The sequence below is a fragment of the Lepidochelys olivacea genome (assembly GCF_965140295.1).
Source record: "Lepidochelys olivacea isolate rLepOli2 genome assembly, chromosome: 1".
In the NCBI taxonomy this organism is placed as follows: Eukaryota; Metazoa; Chordata; order Testudines; family Cheloniidae; genus Lepidochelys; species Lepidochelys olivacea.
This window is the reverse complement of record NC_140411.1, coordinates 188,629,745-188,648,679: the sequence shown is the minus strand read 5'-3', so window position 1 is coordinate 188,648,679 and position 18,935 is coordinate 188,629,745. Positions and strand designations below refer to the sequence as shown.

At 45.4% G+C, this 18,935-nt stretch overlaps 1 protein-coding gene across 7 annotated transcripts in view; it reads left to right on the top strand.

The window, feature by feature from the left end:
- The first annotated feature begins 5,221 nt into the window (after positions 1-5,221).
- ILDR2 (immunoglobulin like domain containing receptor 2) overlaps positions 5,222-18,935 on the top strand; it is a 48,873-nt gene continuing 35,159 nt past the window's right edge. For 4 of the 7 annotated variants that reach the window (XM_084628026.1, XM_084628024.1, XM_084628022.1 and 1 more), the window contains exon 1: positions 5,222-5,586. In XM_084628026.1, coding sequence (XP_084484152.1) covers positions 5,541-5,586 — 46 coding nt within the window. In that variant the 5' untranslated portion in view covers positions 5,222-5,540. The remainder of the gene's footprint in view (positions 5,587-18,935) is intronic. The other 3 variants (XM_084628025.1, XM_084628023.1, XM_084628021.1) reach the window with 1 other exon arrangement.

The following is an 18,935-nucleotide window of genomic DNA, read 5'->3' as shown; positions in this document are numbered from 1 at the left end:
ATTCTTTCTGCTCCTCTGTTGCAATTACACATACACCAGGGTGTTTATGTCCTGTATTGATATTCTGTGTGGCTTGAGTACAATGAAAAATAGTTTTAAAAAAATACTGCACTGGGAACAGCCATCTTATGTCCGTATGTCTGTGGAGAAAAACAACTCACAGCTGTATTGCTGATCTGCAGCTGGCGTGTTATTTAAAGTGATAATCTTAAATTCCCAGCTGAACAGCAGCAAAGAATCACTATGACTGTGGCATCTGAGAGAGAACTACAGGAAGGGTGGGATGGGGATGTTTATACAGAAAGGTAACTAGTGATTTTGAACTACCCACCAAAGAGAGTGAATTTAAAATAAAATCATATTATAAAACCTACAGTCTATTGTGCTGAGAATATAGAGGTTTTCCACTGAATATATTGAATGCTTTGTTACTGCAAATGGCATACTTGGGAAACAGATTCAGTGTATCCACAGTATCCTCTCTCCTGAGTTTGAAGAGAAATAAAACTTAACACTATTATGTCATTAGGTGCAGCCAGGCAGCCCAGGAACAAAAACGTGTACAAAGATGGTGCATGTACTTGATTAACATTTTGCTGTGAAGCTACCAGTGGTCAAGGAGAGATTCCAATTTAATAGAAGAAACTAAGAAAAGGGAGAAAGTTTCACAGTTTATGGCTGTCTGAACAGTGTGAATCTGATGGTGTATTAAAGAACACCTTTTGTGACATGCCAGTCTTTCGTCTATGTACTGAAGCAATATAGCATTGTCTATTGGCGGAATCTGACCTTACATCCCAGAAGACTGTTGAAATCACAGTTTCTATGGAAATTGCTGCAAGGAGAAACCGAAGGGTTGAATGGATGTGCAAAAGGACATAAGAAAACTGTGGAATTTCCAAGCAAAATGTCAAGTTTTCAGGAATGTTACCAAAGTGGATCTTTCAGAAGTGAAGTGCTGGTGTAAAGATGTCAGATGCCAGCAATGTGTTAAAAAGAGCTATGTAGAATATGTCTGTAACCAGAAGAAATGACTGCTAGAAAGACTGGTATTGGAAAATGAGGAAGGGGGGCGGGGAAATGGCTAACGAGGGTTAGTACACCCTGGGACTCAGAAAATAAATGAGCTTGTATATAGTAATCAATGTTCACATGACTTTGGGTGACTCCATTAGTGAAAGGATAGCCATTTCAGATAGAGTTGCAGTATATTTTTGTATGATATGGTGTATCATAGCATGACATTCTTCCACCTAAGTTTATCAGAATTGTGCTGGGGACAGGCACAGGGGAACTAATTAGTGTTCAGTATGGGGGACTGGAGCAAGCAAGGTAGAATTCCATTGCTTAAATTGCCACTGTTTGTAATGAATAGTGAGAAACCATACGTGCTGGGCTGGGCTTGAAAAGGTCCTGCTAATTGTTCAGAAACTCATATAATGATGAAAAGTGAAACAAGCCTAACTGCAATGTGGCAGAAACATAGTTCTGATTTAGAGTTACCAGGCATCCGGTTTTCGACCAGAACGCCCAGTTGAAAAGGGATTCTGGCGGCTCCAGTCAGCACTGCTAACTGGGTCACTAAAAGTCCAGTCAGTGGGGCTAAAGCAGGCTCCCTGCCTGCCCTGGCTCTGCACAGCTCATGGAAGTAGCTGGCATGTCTGTCTCTTAGGCTCAGGGGTAGCCACAGGGGCTCTGTGTGCTGCCCCCAACCCAAGAGCCAACTCCACAACTGCTATTGGTCGGGAACTGCAACCAATGGGAGCTACGGGGGGCAGTGCCTGCGGGTGTGGGCAGCGCGCAGAGGCCCCTGGCCGCCCTTGCGCATAGGAGCTGGACATGCCAGCAGCTTCTGGGAACCGCCTGAAATTAGCACCACCCAGCCAGAGACCGCATCCCGAACCCCCTCCAACACCCCAACCCCCTGCCCCAGCTAAGAACCCCCTCTCACACCCTAACTCCCTCCCAGAGTCTGCACCCCCACACCCCCTCCTGCACCCCAACCCCCTGCCCCAGCCCTGAGCCCCCTTCCGCACTCTGAACCCCTCATTTCCAGCCCCATCCCGGGGCCTGCACCCCCTGTCCCAGCCTGGTGAAAGTGAGTGAGGGTGGGGGAGAGCGGGCAATGGAGGGAGGGGGGATGGAGTAAGCAGGGGCGGAGCCTTGGAGAAGGGGAAGGGCCTCAGTGAAGGGGTGAGGCGGGGGCAGTGCAAGGGTGTTTGATTTTGTGCGATTAGAAAGTTGGCAACCCTATTCTGTTTTTAAGAACGGGACAAAATCAAAGTCATCACTGAAAAGTTAACTATTAAGCCAGGCAGTTAGCTTAAAAGTTGCAAGGGGAAGATAATACCATAGACTGTCAGACCAAAGGTCTAAGCAGATATGGAACATTACCTAAAGCAGGAGTATTGTCATCTGTCATGCATAATGAATTAGCATTTCTTGTCTAGTGAAAAAGGATGGCACCATCCACATATGTGGATGTTTCAAAGTGACTATAAATCCAGTGCTGCATCCAGAACAATAACACTTCCTTGTATTGAAAATCTCTTTCCTTCCTTAGTCGAGAGTCAAAGGTTTATTTAAACTGACTTATGCCAAGCTTACTTGAAAATACTTGTGAAGGAAAAAAAATTCAGGAGTGACTAACACCAGTGACGCATAAGGGGTTGTACTGATCCCAATGTTTATCATCAGAGAGAACATCAACAACAGCCTTGTTCCAAGGGGCTATGGATCTGGGGTGAAATCTTGGTCTCACAAAGTCAGTGGGAGCTTTGCTATTTATTTCAATGGGGCCACACAGATTTTGAGTGGATTGTCAGGAGTACAGTGAATGGAAAGTGACTGGAAAAAAGCTGATGTCAGTCAACATAGCTCCATTTACTTAAATGGAACTACACTAATTTACACTAGATGGGGTCTGGCCCTGAATGAAAAATTCCACTCCATTTCCTTCTGTGTGCCTGCACAGAGGCAACAGAGCTCTGAGAAATAGCATACTTAAGGAGAAATTCTATTCAAAGTACAAAGAATTTTAAACTCTGGGGCAGAGACTTTTTGTTTTATGTATATGTACAGTGCTTAGCACAACGGGCCACAATCCTTAATGTAGGATTCTAGGCACTATTACGATAATTAATTAAATAATCATAAGACCATGTAATTAATTAATCACAGGATAAAAACAAGCATACATGTGGAAAGTACATTTTTTAAATCCCTATAATTCAACCGACTCTAAAGGATTTCTAATGGACCATCAAAAGACACACCTGCTGCCTAGAGATTATCTCCCAGCCTAATTTCACATTCCTACCACCTTAACTGAGGCACTAGAGCTGTTCAGATAAATATTACAAAACATTTTTCATCATGGCAAATGTGTATTTTTTTTCATACTGAAAACTGACTGAACTATTTTTGTTCAAACTTTTTTTTTTTTAAAAAGAGTCCTCTTGCCAAGAAAAAAGGTAGAACGTTTCCGTCTGAAAGACAAACAAACATAGGTGGAGTTTATAAGCAATTAGAAAATGCCCTATAGAATGGAAGTGCTAATGCAATCCTAACTATTGGTATTGCAATGCACTCTGCCTATACTACAGTGTACAGTCCAGTACTGTCCCAAGTTTTGGACCTGATGTGGCATAGGAAAATCAGAATACTTTATGTCTGAAGATCCAGACTAGGACAAAATTGAAGGCCACTCCCTCTCTGATGTGGTTCATCAACATCTACAGAATCAAAATCTTAATAAAAAAAATCTAGCCTTTATGATTATGAATAAAAACTTCCAAGTGTCAACAAAGTGCAAATTGAAACTGTGCTGACTCGGCTGCAAACAGTAAATTGGTACAGTGCAAGGTGCTGAGCACCCATCCAGCAGAGCACTTAAGCCCACACTTAACTTCAAACATATAAGTGGTCCCACTGACTATATCATCCTCTTCAGCTGTCACAGAACGTTCAAGAGCCTTAGGTACTAAATGTGTGAATGGGGCACTTTTTTTTTTTTTTGGCTAGAACTCTTCACTTACATCTTCAGTGTTAGCAAATGATCTTCTGTCATCTTCTGCTTCCACACCAGTAATGAGTCCACTCAGAAGTCTTTTTCTATACTATATCATCTTGTAATGAAAACCCAGAACCCCACAACGCAGATATCATGCAGTGAGAGCTAGAAGACCTCCTGATCATCTGAAATGATAGTTGCTAGTCACAATGCCATGTTTTGGGTCAGAATTCACAGGATTTTAGTACGGTAATCTACACTCATTTTCTAGTTTATAAATTTTGTTAATTAAGGGGAGAAATATGTGTTGGGTTGGTATTTTGTGTGGCTTGGTATAGCATAAGGTGTGCAATTTAATGGGCAGATTTTCAAAGTTGTGCACATAGCAAATGCAAGCACACTTAATTTTGTGTGCACAATTATCACAACTGTGAATGTAACATGAATAATTAAGCATACAAGCCGCTAGTTGGGTGCATAGTAGGTCCGTTGCACATGCTGCTGAATTGCAGCAATTGCACACCCACATTAAATGTGCCTGATTGTTTGCAGACCTTTTTTGAAAATCAAACCAGTGTCTACCTTAAAATCTACCTTCAGTTGGTGGCAGCCAACTTACATCTGTCTCTGTGTATGGGAAGATTGCTGAATGAAATAAGAGCTTTCTTACGGATGTGCAGCTGGCATGTTACTGAATTTTATTTGTTTCAGAGTCTACTTAAGTTTGGGAGTTAGGACATTTCAATTACACACATACACACCATACAACATTGTGTGTGTGCGCTCCTCTGTTCTAGTCATACACACACCATGCTGTTTGCGTGCTCCTCTGTTCTAGCTCTGTTCACACATACACAATGCTGTGCCCCTCCATGGTGTGTAGGCAGGCACAGTGCTCCTTGATTCCTGTTATATACACATGCATTCTGTGCTCCTCAGTTCTATTTTCATGCATGCATTCTCTGCCCCTTAGATCTAGTCTGTCGCACACACACAGCCTCTCTCCTCAGCTTGCTCTTCTCTGTCTCTCACCCACTGTCTCGCTCCCTACCACTAGACACTAGATTGCTCAGTGGTGAACTCTTTTTTGCTCCTGGACAGCTTCAATGGACAGCCATGTGATTTAGAAACTCCAGTTACCACAGGAGCCTGCAGTACGGGGGGGGGGGGGGGAGTAAAAGGAGGAGGAGTGGAAAAAAAAGAGCTTTCCTTCTGTTTGGGCTCAGTCTGTGGAACTATAGCTTGCTAAGCAGAGGTTTCCAATCTCATCTGAGATTGATCTGGAGGTCACTGGGGGAGTGGAAACCTGGGACCTAAAAGTACCTTTCCTGTCGTCCCCAACACAGTGGTAGCTTCCATTCAGAAGTCTCTCCGATTCACACACTGGGAGGCTGCTGAGCCCCGCAGATAACGGTGAAGGGAATACTTAGGTGCCAGTTGATTCGTACCAGGAGGGCTCTTTATTTTTCTTTGTGGTTTCAGTTTTTTCTCCCCCCGTCTGTCTTTTCTGCATGGAAAGACAAGGACGATGGATGGATTCTTGGTAGGATGGATCGTTCTGCTGTGGGTAACAGGTAAGGGTTTGCCTACCACAAAGATGAATAACTTTTTGGATTCCATGGGGTGCCGCTTGTGTCTTTGCCTGGAGCCTGTGTGTGAAAGTCCTTGGCGACGCGGTGCAGTGGTGGGGGGAGGATTACATCTTGTGATGGTGTGAGTGAGAGACATGCAGAGAAATGCAGGGTGAATGTGTGTTTGTCTCAGTTAGCAAAGTCTGGTGTGTTGTTTATCAGGGTCATGAAAGTTAGAGGCAGGAATGCATTGTTAGGTCACAGCAGTGCTGCTCCCTGCCAGCATTCCCTCTTTTACATATTCCGTCCTACCCCTAGCCTTCTCCCTCCCAATTTCAACATGGAATTCAAATGCAGTTGGGCTTTGGGTGTAGGGTGTTGGAGAATCAATCAGAAAAACGGGGGTGATCACCTCCCGCTGGGAGGAAGGAGAAACCTGGGGGAGTCCTCACTGATATTTTTGCAGTGGTTTGTATTCTTTGGCCAAAATCCAAGGTTTGAGAAGTCCCTTGGGGGCCTACAGGAGGACAGGTAGAGGTGAGAGTGATCTGGCAATATCTATGGGGAGAAGGCTTCTGATATCCTGAAACCCCATTGCATGCCCCCAAAAGGTAGTGTTCACAGAGATTTGGGGCTTAAGGGTTAGACAGTGGTCCTGACACTGAAATGGTGCATGGCTAATGGGTCAGGGTGGCAGCTCTCTGCCTTCCAGGTGAGTGGGCCAGGGAGGTATTGCTCTCTTTCTGCTTCTTCCTGGCTAGGGGGCATCAGTTGCTCCCCACTTCCTCCTTCCCCTCAGGTTGGTATTGCTTCTGCTGCATCCCTCTCCCTCCTCACTTTGAGCTGAGAGAATCAGAGGGAGATTGCTCCCTACCAGACAGTGTCAGATTGAGAAATTCCCTCTGAGGTTCCCTGTCTGATAACTTTGGGTCTGATGTGTCTAGCTGGGACCAGAGCGACATTCAGGCACTTCTGTCCTAGGGTGCTGAGGATGGTGCCACTGCGGATGACTGTTAACTGGGGTGAGCAGGAATTGGGGGGTTTGGTGGCGAAGGATCGCCTCAATGGGTTGGTGTGTGGGAGTGTGAAAGGGAGGTACTGGGCCTTGGGGAGGAGACAGTGTGAACCCAGAGGAACAGATTGTCCTTGGCTGGTTCCCAGCAGACATGCCCACACGAGGGCCAGGAACAATTGTAAGAACTTTGGCAGCACACACCAGTCCAAAAGGGTGTGAAGGAGACAAGGCTGCATCCACCCTCTGCACTGGTTCACGGAGGGGGCCAGGCCTGGTGTAGGGAGCACCCAAAGATGGGGCAGCCTGCATGCTTCCCCAGTGAACTGGGGAGGGACTATGACTGCACAAGCCCTCTCCCAACTTCACATGGGATGGGTGGCTCTTGCTTGTCCTCCTCAGGGCAGTGCTCAGTTGGCACAGTCTAGCCTACATAGAGCCACTGGGAAACAGAACCTGACAGCAGTGGGGGAGCGGGCTCGAGAAGGGGCAGGGGAATGGGCAAGGGGAGAAACAGACAACAAAGAACAGACTGAAAATGGGGCTAGGAGCGAAGGCAAGTCAGGGAAGAAAAGGAGAAGGGAGAAACAGCAGGATGAGACTAACCAAATAGTCACATAATAAGCAATGAAGGAATAGCAGCCCCTTGTCAGTCACAGGGCGGCGGTGCTGCCTCTCAAGGAGCCAGTGCAGGCAAAGGCAACTGCAGGAGCAGTAGGGAAAGGCCACCGTTGCCTGACCTAATCAGGGAAACTGAAGTAAAAAGAAAGAAAAGAAAATGAGGTCAGAGAGAGAGGAGTCACATTTTTTTAATTTAAAATGCTTCTAGGTGGTATCTGGTTTTCCAAAGTTTTCCCATGAAAGGGCCCTCAGACTTCCCACTCCTACCCAGATTCAGGATTCAGACAGCAAAATCAGCTTCACCTTACAGCACCTCTCTCTCCCGCACCCACCTATCTTCCTTCCCTTCCCCCTCCTTTTTCATTCTGAGTCACTTCAGTACCAGTGCTTCCTACAGCTCCCTACCACCTCTCCATTGCATCAGTTGGGGCTCAGGCAGCTTCCAATCCTCCTCCTCCTCCTCTCTGGCTGCTGCCGTAGTTTAACATTTCAATAAGTGGGTTTAGAGCTCCTGCACTTCCAAAATTACCACTACACTAGTGCCTGTCTGCTTACAGTGGGCTACTTATATCTGGCCCTGCACCATGCCCTGTCTAAAGGAGCCCCGACCTGGTAGTTAACAACATGGTATTAAATTTCCTCCCTTCTAAAAGAGCTTCCTATCTGGGCACGATCTGCAGGCTAACACCATGGAATAGATACATTTCCCCTTTCTAAAGGATCTGCAGATCAGGATATTCCACCTGCTACCGTAAGAGTTTGCTGATATTTCTTCCTTCTCAAGGAGCTCCAGATCAGGACATTCCCAAGGATCTAACACTGGGCAATTGAGAAGTAAGACTGGTATTGACTGCAGTTTGGAGCAAGTAAGACTGGTATGAAACAAGAGTTACTACTGCAGTAAGAGCCTTCCCAGCTTGTCTGGTGCTTGATTTTCAGGATGTTACTGATTGGCGCTGACTGCCAGTAGACAAAGGCCTTAAAACAGGCAACAGGTTAGCAGTTGCTGAGTGTGCCGATAGATATGAGGGCATCCTTTGTTGCTGAGCTGGACTCTGTGAATGAGTTCAATATCAGCTTTCTTCTCTCCTGCCGTCCATCCACTGTCTCCCAGTGCTTGTTCAGGTCCTCTGTGTCTCCTCTCAGTGGGAAGAAAGCAAAGGGATGTGTGTGAGAGTGTGTGGGGGAGAGAGACTGACTGCAGGCTTTAGTTCTCCCCACTGGCCAAGCCGAGGAATTAAAGGTCTGTATCAAGGTAAGGAATTCCAATTCAGCCAAATCAGCAAATTCATTCTCTGGAAAAAGAGAGTGGGAGTGGGGGAAGGAGAGAGAAGGGTAAAAGAAAGAGGGGGTGAGACAGAGAGGAAGCAGAGAGACAAACATAAGAGAGAAACAGATTCTCGCCCCCTCTACTCCCCGCCTCCTTCCTGTAGGTGGGCTGAGAAATTTCAAATCAGTACTCACAGTTCCTTTCCTCCCAGCAGCTAATTCCTCTCTGTCCTTTGTTTGCCTTTCATTTTCGGCCCCTGCATTTATCTTTTGTTTGGTTCTGTGCATTGTGATTTCTTACTGCAATTTCAAAAAATCCTGTGTCAATTCCAGTGGGTTTGGTTGGCTTTTTCCTGCCCCCCAAGTGCCTGACAGCTGGTGTTTTAGTGACAGCATTAAAAGAATAAAGGGCTGTTTCTTGTTTATTCTTTGACTGAAGGTGGTAGTGAGGATATTCTCCCCACATTCTGGAAGGACAAGTACAATTTGTTGAACACGTGTGAGCTCATTAGCTAGCTTTACTCTCCCTGCTTCTCCAACCCCAGCTGGGTGGGTGTGCTAGGGCTCCTTGAGGGTGGGCAGGGGCCAAAGGAGGCAGTGCTGGATTGGCCCCAAGGGAACTGCTCTAGCTGCTGTAAGTTAGAGCAGCACTCTAGCCAGCTTTGCCCCCAATCAGCTGTGCCAAGCATGAGCTAGGTGCAGCTGGGTACTGACCTGTGTGCGTTTTATTACCTATTATTCCCAACAGGTTGCGTGTGAGTAGTGCTAGCAGTGGTGGAAGTACTAATGCACTCAAGAACTCAGTCAGAGTAGCAGTCACGGATGGCCCATTCAGTTCTAGGGCTCCTGGTTGGGACTGACATTTATTGGCAATTCTGAAAGTGGTTTCTGTGCTGTAGGGTTGCCAACATTGTATTTCAAAAATAAGGGACTATTTTCTTAGCACCCTCGCATCTCCTTCTTCCCGATATTATTAGTATTATTATTATTAATAACAATAATTAATGATAAGCACCACTCACCTACATTCACCAAAGGTATTTCTTGCTCCTTTTTGCAGCACTCAGCAACTCCCAATCCTGCTGCACAGAGAAGAAAAAATAAAGGGCATCCCTTGTAATAAGGGACTGTTGGCAACCCTACTGTGATGGTGAGCTGAGACCACATAGCAGATGCCATGAAACTACTATAAGATAGTAGCGACTTTCAGTCAGTAATGGGATGGGTGGTATTTGATCCAGTGAGTAGAACTGTATTAATGTTTTACTTGAACGTATACCCATGGGTTTGAGGAATATAACAAAGAGGCAACAGTGTGAAGTTGTTAGGAGTGAATGTCACGTGATCTGGAGAGTTTAATGAGATGGGTGGGTTATTGATGAGAGGGTGACCTCTGATGGATCCCTGACTCTTGTAAAAGGCCTGGGGTAATCCTGAACATTGCAGGGATTGTTCAAACTCGTGCTGCAGTGCAGCCCACCAGTGAAGTCAGGAGCATGGAGCATCCATGGAGCCACATCAGAGTGAATGGGAAAGATCAAGGAAAAAGCCAGTGTCTACTGCCATTTGTTAGGTTGAAGAATCAAGATTAGATTCTAGGCCAAATGTTTTCATAGTGGGGTTCCATGGCCTGGGACTCATGGTTTACACAGTTTGTGCCTTCTTCTTCCCACTTTTCTTTCTTTTTCTTCTGAGTTTAGTGGTGATTTGTCTGTGGCTCTCGCTTTGTCCATGGAATAGGTACAGCAGCAGTACATGCTTCCCCACACTACTCCACCAATGTACCTCAGATCTGGCCTGGAGGATCACCTCTAGAGCTAAAAGTATTGTTCAGTCTCTATGGCCTATTCAAACTTTGGTCTCTTGCTAACTAACAAGGTTGACACTTATTGCCCATGGTAAGAACACCAGTCCACTGGGCGTGGACTGAGGCCACAGTTCATTTCCCATAAGTCACTTACCAGCATTCAATCAGATAGTAATGACTTTTGGAAGGTACTTAATTGCACTGGATTCAAACCAGCAACAAGAGGTGAAAGTCTCTATATAACATTCCAAATCCCTTTAGTTATGTACTCACTGGCTCTCATCTTCTTTACTCATGGAATTTTAAGGCCAGAAGGGACCATCGAGCTCATCTAGTCTGACCTCCTGCACATTGCAGGCCATAGAAACTCACCCACTCACTCACCTGTAATACATCCCTAGCCTTTGGCTGAGTTACTGAAAGCCTCAAGTCAGGATTTAAAGATGTCAATTACAGAGAATTCACCATTTACACTAGTTCAAACCAGTAAGTGACCCATGCCCCAGGCTACAGAGGAAGGTGAAAAAAAACCCAGGGTCTTTGTCAAGCTGACCTGGGAAAAAATTCTTCCTAACCCCAAATATGGCGGTCAGTTACCAGATACCGGGGAAAAAATTCTCTATAGTAACTCAGAGCCCTCCCCATCTAGTGTCTCATCTACAGCCATTGAAGATATTTGCTAATAGCAGTTGCAGGCCATATGCCATTGTAAGTAATCTCATTATACTATCTCCTCCATTAACCCTATCAAGCTCAGTCTTGAAACAAGTTAAGTTTTTTACCCCCATTGCTCCCCTTGCAAGGCTGTTCTAGAACTTCGTTCTTCTGATGATTAGAAACTGTTATCTAATTTCAAATCTAAAGTTATTGATGGCCATTTGTTCTTGTGCCAACATTGGCCCTTACCTTAAATAACTCCTCTTCCTCCCTGGTGTTTATCCCTCTGATGTATTTATAGAGAGCTATTATATCTCCCCCCAGCCTTCGTTCTGTTAGGCTAAATAAGCCAAGCACCTTAAGTCTTCTCTCATAAGGTAAGTTTTCCATTCCTCTGAACATCCTAGTAGCTCTTCTCTGTACCAGTTCGAATTCATCTTCCTTAAACACGGGATACCAAAATTGCACACATTATTCCAGATGAGGTCTCACCAGTGCCTTGTATAACAGTAATAATGCTCCCCTATTTCTACTGGAAATATATCCTAATGCACCTTAGGCTTACATTAGCCTTTTTCATGGCTCATAGTCATTCTGTGATCAACCAATCCACCAAGGTCTTTCTTGTTGTCTGTTGCTTCAAAATGAATTGTCCCCTACTTATAGCAAAAATTCTTGTTGTTGGTCCCTAAATGCATGATCTTGCACTTTGCACTATTAAATTTCATCCCATTTCTATTACTCGAATTTTCAAGATTGTTCAAATCTTCTTGCATGATATTCTGGTCCTCCTCTGTGTTGGCAATACCTCCCAACTTTACGCTATCTGCAAATTTTATTTGCTCACTCCCACTTTTTGTGCCAAGGTCAGTAATGACAATGTTAAATAAAATTGGTCCCAAGACCGATCTTTGAGGAACTCCACTAGTAACCTCCCTTCCGCCTGACAGTTCGCCTTTCAGCATGACCCATTGTCGTCTCCCCTTCAACCAGTTCCTTAACCACCTGTTGAGTCTCATATTCATCTGCATCTTCTCCAATGTAACTAATATTTCCCATGTGGAGCTGTATCAAATGCTTTATTAAGATTCAGGTTATCTTCTCAAAGAAAGAGCTCAGGTTGTCTGGCACTATCTGCCTTTTGTAACACCATGTTGTGTATGATCCCAATTAATGTTTACCTCTATGTCCTTCACCACTTTCTCTTTCAAAATTTGTTCTAAGACCTTGCATACAGTTGAGATCAAACTAACAGGCCTATAATTTCCTAGTTCACTTTTTTCCTCTTTCTTAAATGTAGTTACTATATTTGCAAAGCTCCAGTCATAGGGTATGACAGATGCCTTAAAAATCCTTGCTGTTGAGCTTGCAATTTAATGTGCCAATTCCTTTAATATTGTTGGATGCAGATTATCCGGGCCCCGATTTGGTCCCATTAAGCAGTTTGAGTTTGGCTTCCACCTTAGATGTGGTAGTTTGTACTTCCATATCCTTTTTCCCATTAACCACCCTGCCACTGTCCATAAGCTCCTCCTTACCATTATTACAAATGGAGGCAAAGTATTTGTTTAGGTGTTAGGTCACACCAAGATTGCCTTTAATGTCCACGCCATCCTCAGTGCTTAGCGTCCTACTTCCTCTTTCCTTGTTTTCTTTTTATTTCTGTCTAAAGAACCATTTACTATTGGTTTGAATTTTCTTTGCAAGGTCCAACTCCGCTTGGCTTTTGGCAATTCTCACATTTTCCCTACACTTTCTGACCTCCAAAAGGTAGCTTTCCTTGCTGATCCCTCCCTTCTTCCATTCCTTGTAGGCTTTCTCATAACCTCTTTGAGATGCTTGTTTTATCCAGTTTGGTCTGCATTTCTTCCCTACAAATTCCCCCTTTGCTTGGGAATGCAGGCTCCAGATGGTTTCTGCAATTTTGACTTAAAATAATTCCAAGCCTCTGCCACCTTTGCATTCAGATCCTTAAGTGCTTCAGTCCAGTCCACTTCCCTAATTAATTCCCTTAATTTTGTAAAGTTTGCCCTTTGAAATCAAGGACCCTAGTTGTAGACTTATTTTTGTTTATCCTTCTATTTAGTTTAAACTGAATTAACTCATGCTCATTCAGACGAAGGCTACCCTTTACAACCTTTTTTCTACGAGGTCCTCGCTACTTACCAACACCAAATCTAAAATGACATCACCTTTTTGTTGGTTTGGTGACTATTTGATGAAGAAATCTGATGACTTTAACATACAGGAATGCTGGGGCCTTACCATTATTAGTAGCAGTTGTCCTCCAGTCTGTACTGGGAAATTAAAGTCTCCCATAATCACACAATCCCCAGTAGTATTTATTTCATTAAAAATATTAAAGAGGTCTCTATCTATATCCAAATCAGATCCATAGGATTTGTAGCAGACCCCAAGCACTATCCTAGTGGAGCCTCTGTTTCCTGTCTTCCCCAAAGTGATTTTGACCAAACAGATTCCATTGTATTCATTCCATCACATACTCTGTTGTTCCTTTCTCCATTGTTGTTTCCTCTCTTAATTGATTTTCCTCATGCTCAATATTAGAATCTGAAATGGAGATTACTTGAGCGTCTCCCCCAAATTACTAGTTTAAAGCTCTTTTAATCAGTGGTGCCAACCTCCTGGAAGTCTGTTTCCCCCCCTACTCACGCAGAGTCCATCCCATGAGAAACAGTCCTCTGTCCTTGAATGTCTCCCAGTGGTCGGACATCCCATAGCCTTCCTTATAGCACCATTGCCTGAGTCAGTTGTTGATCATCGTAAACTTTCATATACTCCACTTTCCTTCTCTCAGAACCCAGGTTCCTGGGCCTCCTGATTTAAATTTTTACAGAGATTTTCCTAAGCCATTTTCCAGGGACTCCTGATTTCATACATACATAATCACCTTTCTCTCATATGCACAAAGTTATGTAAAACCGAGGAATGCTGGTTCTGTGGTTTCATAGCATTAGCCATACTAATCAGACAATTGGTGGTGTGGGCCCTATAAGTACCTAGACAGACCTCTGTGCATGGTCACCTGGTGACCTTAAGAATAAAGTTCATTTTATTCTTTCATCAGTTTGGACTAATCGCCTCTCTTACAATAAATGACTGCTAAACGGACACAGCCAGGACCTTCTTAAATTCTACTGATGTATTTGATTCAGTCATTGCTTGCAAATGTAAGTGCCTCAGCTTACCTTTACATTATGTAATCACTTCCTGTAAATTTTCTTTAGTCACTACAAAAGTGATTGGTATCTCTTGTGTCTATTGCAGATTGCATAGTACAGGAGTGAGTACATGCAGTACATAATTTAGAACCCTAGAGGGAGCTTAGAAAGGAATCAGCAGGAAAAGAGGAATACTGTACAGTATTGCAAGCCCCAAACATAGAAAAATTCAGTCCCTCTCTAGACACAATCAGTTGCTCATGACTAAACCTTTCATCATTTTTAAAACCTCCATCATGTTTCTTTTTCTTCTTCTCTCTAAACAGTCCAGGTTTCTGTATTTCACCTTCGTATACACATGAACTGCTTTCTGTCCTCATGATTCTTTCAAATTCAGCCACATTTCTTGGAGGTGAGGAAACTTAAACTGCTAGCTGCATCTGGATTATTGCTGCACCATTGATGCAGCCACCATCATGTTTTCACTGTGTTTTAATGGAACCTAGCAATCAGATATCTTTTTTTAGATGGCTACTGTTGAAGCAGAAGCAGTGTAATGAGTGAACAGTTTCAGATTTTTTAGCAAAAGAAATAACAGGTTTATAATTTCCCAGTTCCACAGTGTGTGTGTGTGTGTGTGTGTGTGTGTGTGTGTGTGTGTGTGTGTATTAGGGCTTAACTAGAAGTAGGATTTCCATTGCTCCAGCTTCTCATCTCATGTCACTGCATCTTAAAGAATATCAAAAAGCAAGTGGATAAGAGAAGAGTTGAGATGTTGCATGGAAGATGCCAAGTTGCTCATCATATGCTTCCCATATACTGTCTGATGGAAACAGAACCCCTATACTGTATTGTCCCACACATTCCCACTCTTTTTCCCCTATGTGGATCTTCAGAAGGGAGTGCAGGTGGCTGATCAGATGAGTTTGCTAAAGCTCTGCTAATCATTTATTAAAGCAGTCCCTGGCTTGCCCAAGCCGTTAATCTCATTAACAGGAAAGTGGGCTGTGCAGGGAAGGGACTTTACCAAGTAGAATTCACTGAAAGTAACTGTTTGCTAAGCAAATACTTAGTTCACAAGGGAAAGATTTAAATACCCACCATGTTTGCAGAGTCACTGTTTTATCAGCTGAGCTGCAGCAAGATGATGGGTCATCTGGTCAGCTAATTTCACACACTGTGTTGGGTGCAGATAGTGTGGAGTTATGCATATTATTTCCTACGCAGTTTTGTTACAAAGCACGGGGATGGGGGAAGGTATTGAGAATGGAAAATGGTGCCTTTACTCAGTAGGTGACAGGTTCAAATCCAGCCCAAGGCAGAAGTAGTTGCTATTTGTTACCAGTTTTCATGGGTTTTGGTATCCAAGTGAAATAAGTTGCGAGTCTCCAGCCCAGTTCTTAGTGGACAAGTATCTCTATCCCCCCAAACTGGCACTAATAGGCTTCTTTGTTGCAATCTCTTCACAATCCAGTGACTGAATTGGTTCTGTACACTGTGCCTTCCTAACTTCTTCAAAAAGAAAAGGCAGAACATTTGTCCAAGACTCTCCATTCCCCAGTCCCTTTGCTTCTGCTCCAAATTCTGAGATCTCTGCTTATTTTCTGCTTCTAACCCTTCAAACTGCCTCCTGCGGCTACATCCCTTCACACCTACCATGTCCCTGGCTGACTCTTCTTTATTTTTAACTGGTCTTTCCTCTGCTTTCATTGTCCTCTCTCTTCAAGCACACTCTTGTTTCTCCATCTTAAAGAAACCTTCCTTCATTCTAATTTCATTCTATAACTACTACCCTAGCTCCCATCTCCAAGATCTTTGAGTATCCTTGCTGACTTCATTCTTCTCCATATCTCTCCTTGATTTCTTACAGTCTGGCTTCTACCCTCTTCACACTGCTAAATATATTATACCTTAATTTGGGTCACTAAAGACTACCTTCCAGCTAAATTTAACCGTCTGTACTTTAGATCTCATTTCCTCCTACTCACCCTTACACTTCCTGTGTTCATCCCAATGTTTCTCCTCCCTTTGCCTCCTTTTCCCCCAGTCATAGGCAGCAGGTGAACCGGATGTTGGGGGAAGCTAGCCCCCAGCCCCTCCCCTTCTGCTTGAGGCCTTGCCCCTCTCCATCCCATTCTGTCCCTCCTGGAGCCCAGAGCACCGCCACTGCGGCTGCCAGCCCCCCCCCCCAGTTCCGGGCTGCCTGAGCACCCCTAGAACCAGAGTGCTGGGTGAGTGGCCCCAGCACCCTAGCCCCGGAGCGCCATATGGGCAGCGTGGCCACAGCACCCCAACCCCAGAGCGCCAGGCAGGCAGCGCATGGGCAGGGCTACGCCAGGCTGTTTGGGGAGGCTCAGCCTCCCCCAGCCTATGATACCTGTCACCCATGCCCCCAGTCATGCCATTAGCCCTTCTTCCATACTGCCCCTTGTGCCTGGAACACTCTCCCTGTCCTCTCTGTTCTGTCAAGCACCCACTCTTTCTTTCAAATCCCTCTTTACAACCCATCTCTGCAATCAGTCCCTCTTTTTCCTAATCAGCAACAATATCCTAACCCTTCCTCTCCTGAAATGTTGTCATATGTCTTTGGACTTATCTACATCAGAAAGCTTTGCCACTTTAACTATACCAGTAAAGTTAAAATGGCAGCTCCTTCCCCATAAGTCTGGATACGTTTACACCAGAATAAAAGCACATAAAGTGGTATAGTTTATTATGGTTTGGGAACTAAAAGGTACCTTAATACCAGCTTACCTGTCTCGACACTAGGGTTTTTACCAGAATAACTCTGTGTATGTCTACACCAGGTGACCATTCCAGCTCAGGAGGATATGCCTGTGCAAGCTCTGATTGAGCTAGTGTGCTGAAAACATAAGTGTAGCTGCTGCTGCAGCAGTGGCTCACTGCTCAAAGTACATACCTATGGTCTCAGACAGGATCATACTCAGGGTGGCTAGCCCCTCCCGCTGCTAGTTCTGTGACAGCTACACTTCTGTTTTTAGCGCACTAGCTCAATCAGAGCTAGTGCAGGCATGTCTCCTTGAGCTGGAATTTACACCTTCCAGCTCCAGTGCAGACATAACCTATGTCAGCAAAAATAAGAGTACGCCCTTAACTTATATAGTTATACAGGTAAAACTTTTTAAGTGTAGGCCAGCCCTTTGCCTCCTGTTTGTCTTAATTAGAGTGTGAGGTGTTTGGGGCAGGGGATATCCCTTATCTGTGCTTTTAAAGAACCGTGTACATTAATAGGACTCTGATAATGCTTTTTAAACAATAACTGCTAGAAGTGGTCCTTGCAGTGCAAGAAGGAGACCCCTGCATGGGAAGCTTGCACTGAGGCCTTGGCTACACTTGTGCGTTATAGCGCAATAAAGCCGCCAAGAGCGCTCTACCTTACTACCCATCCACACTGGCAAGGCATGTAGAGCGTTCGGACTCCGCGGCTGGAGCGCTCCTGGTACTCCACCTCCCCGAGAGGAATAATGTTTGTTGCGCTCTTGCTGGAGTGCCACGGTGCCAGTGTGGACACCTAATGCGCTCTGATTGGCCTCCAGAAGTGTCCCACAATGCCTGTTTTAGCCACTCTAGTCATCCCTTTTGAACTCTGCTGCCCTGTCCTCGGGTGACCAACCGTCAGACCCGCCCTTTAAATCCCCTTCCTGTTTGCTCAGCCAGGCATGGAGGGCTCTCAGCGAATCTTTCCAGGTGACCATGCCTCCACGTGCCAGGCGAGCCCCAGCATAGAGCAATGGCAAGGTGCTGGACTTCACCAGTGTTTCGGGGGAGGAAACTGTCCAGTACCAGCTGCGCTCCAGCCGTAGGAATTACAGTACCTTTGGGCAAATATCAAGGACCATGATGGAAAGGGGCCATGACTGGGACGCACTGCAGTGCAGGGTTAAAGTGAAGGAGCTGCGGAGTGCCTACTGCAAAGCCTGCGAGGCAAACGGCTGCTCCGGTGCCGCTCCTGCGACCTGCCGATTCTACAAAGAGCTGGACACGACACTTGGGGGCGACCCCACCTCCACTCCAACGCGCACCATGGACACTTCTGAGCCCAGCACAGCAAGGGGGGAGGAGGAGGAGGAGGAAAACGCGAGTGAGGGTGCTGAGGCGTGGGGAGACACCCTGGAATCCCTAGATGCATGCAGCCCGGAGCTCTTCTCAAGCCAGGAGGAAGGCAGCCAGTCACGGCATCTGGTGCTTGGGGAAGGATAAACACCAGAGGAGGTTCCCGGTAAGCGGCTTTTTTTTTCGGGAAGGAAGTTCTTTGGTGCGGGCTCTTTGGGCGAGGAGAGTTAGGGCTGCATGCATGCCTAGATGCGGAATAGCATATTCATGTGGTCTGTCACATCCCGGTAATCGGCATTGGTGATCTCTTCAAAAGTCTCAGACAGAACGTGGGCAATGCGCCTGCGCAGGTTTATTGGGAGAGCCAGCGTGGTTCTTGTGCCAGTCAGGCTAACGTGTCCACGCCACTGTGCCGGGAGGGGCGGGGGGACCATTGCTGCACACAGGCAAGCTGTGTATGGGCCAGGGCGGAAGCCGCATTGTAGTAAAAGACCCTCCCTTGCTTCCCCGGTCACCCTCAGCAGCGAGATATTTTCCAGGACGATCTCCTGTGGAGAATGTTGTGACAGTGTTCGGTGTAGGTTTCCCCTGCAGCTCCAAGGCACAGAAACCCAGAGGACAGTACATCCATGAAACAATCAGTCCCCCTGGACTCTGTGCTTACTCACCATTTCTGGGGCTCCCGTGGGTTATGCGTCCTCGCTTTGGGATAGGCAAAGTATGGTTTTGT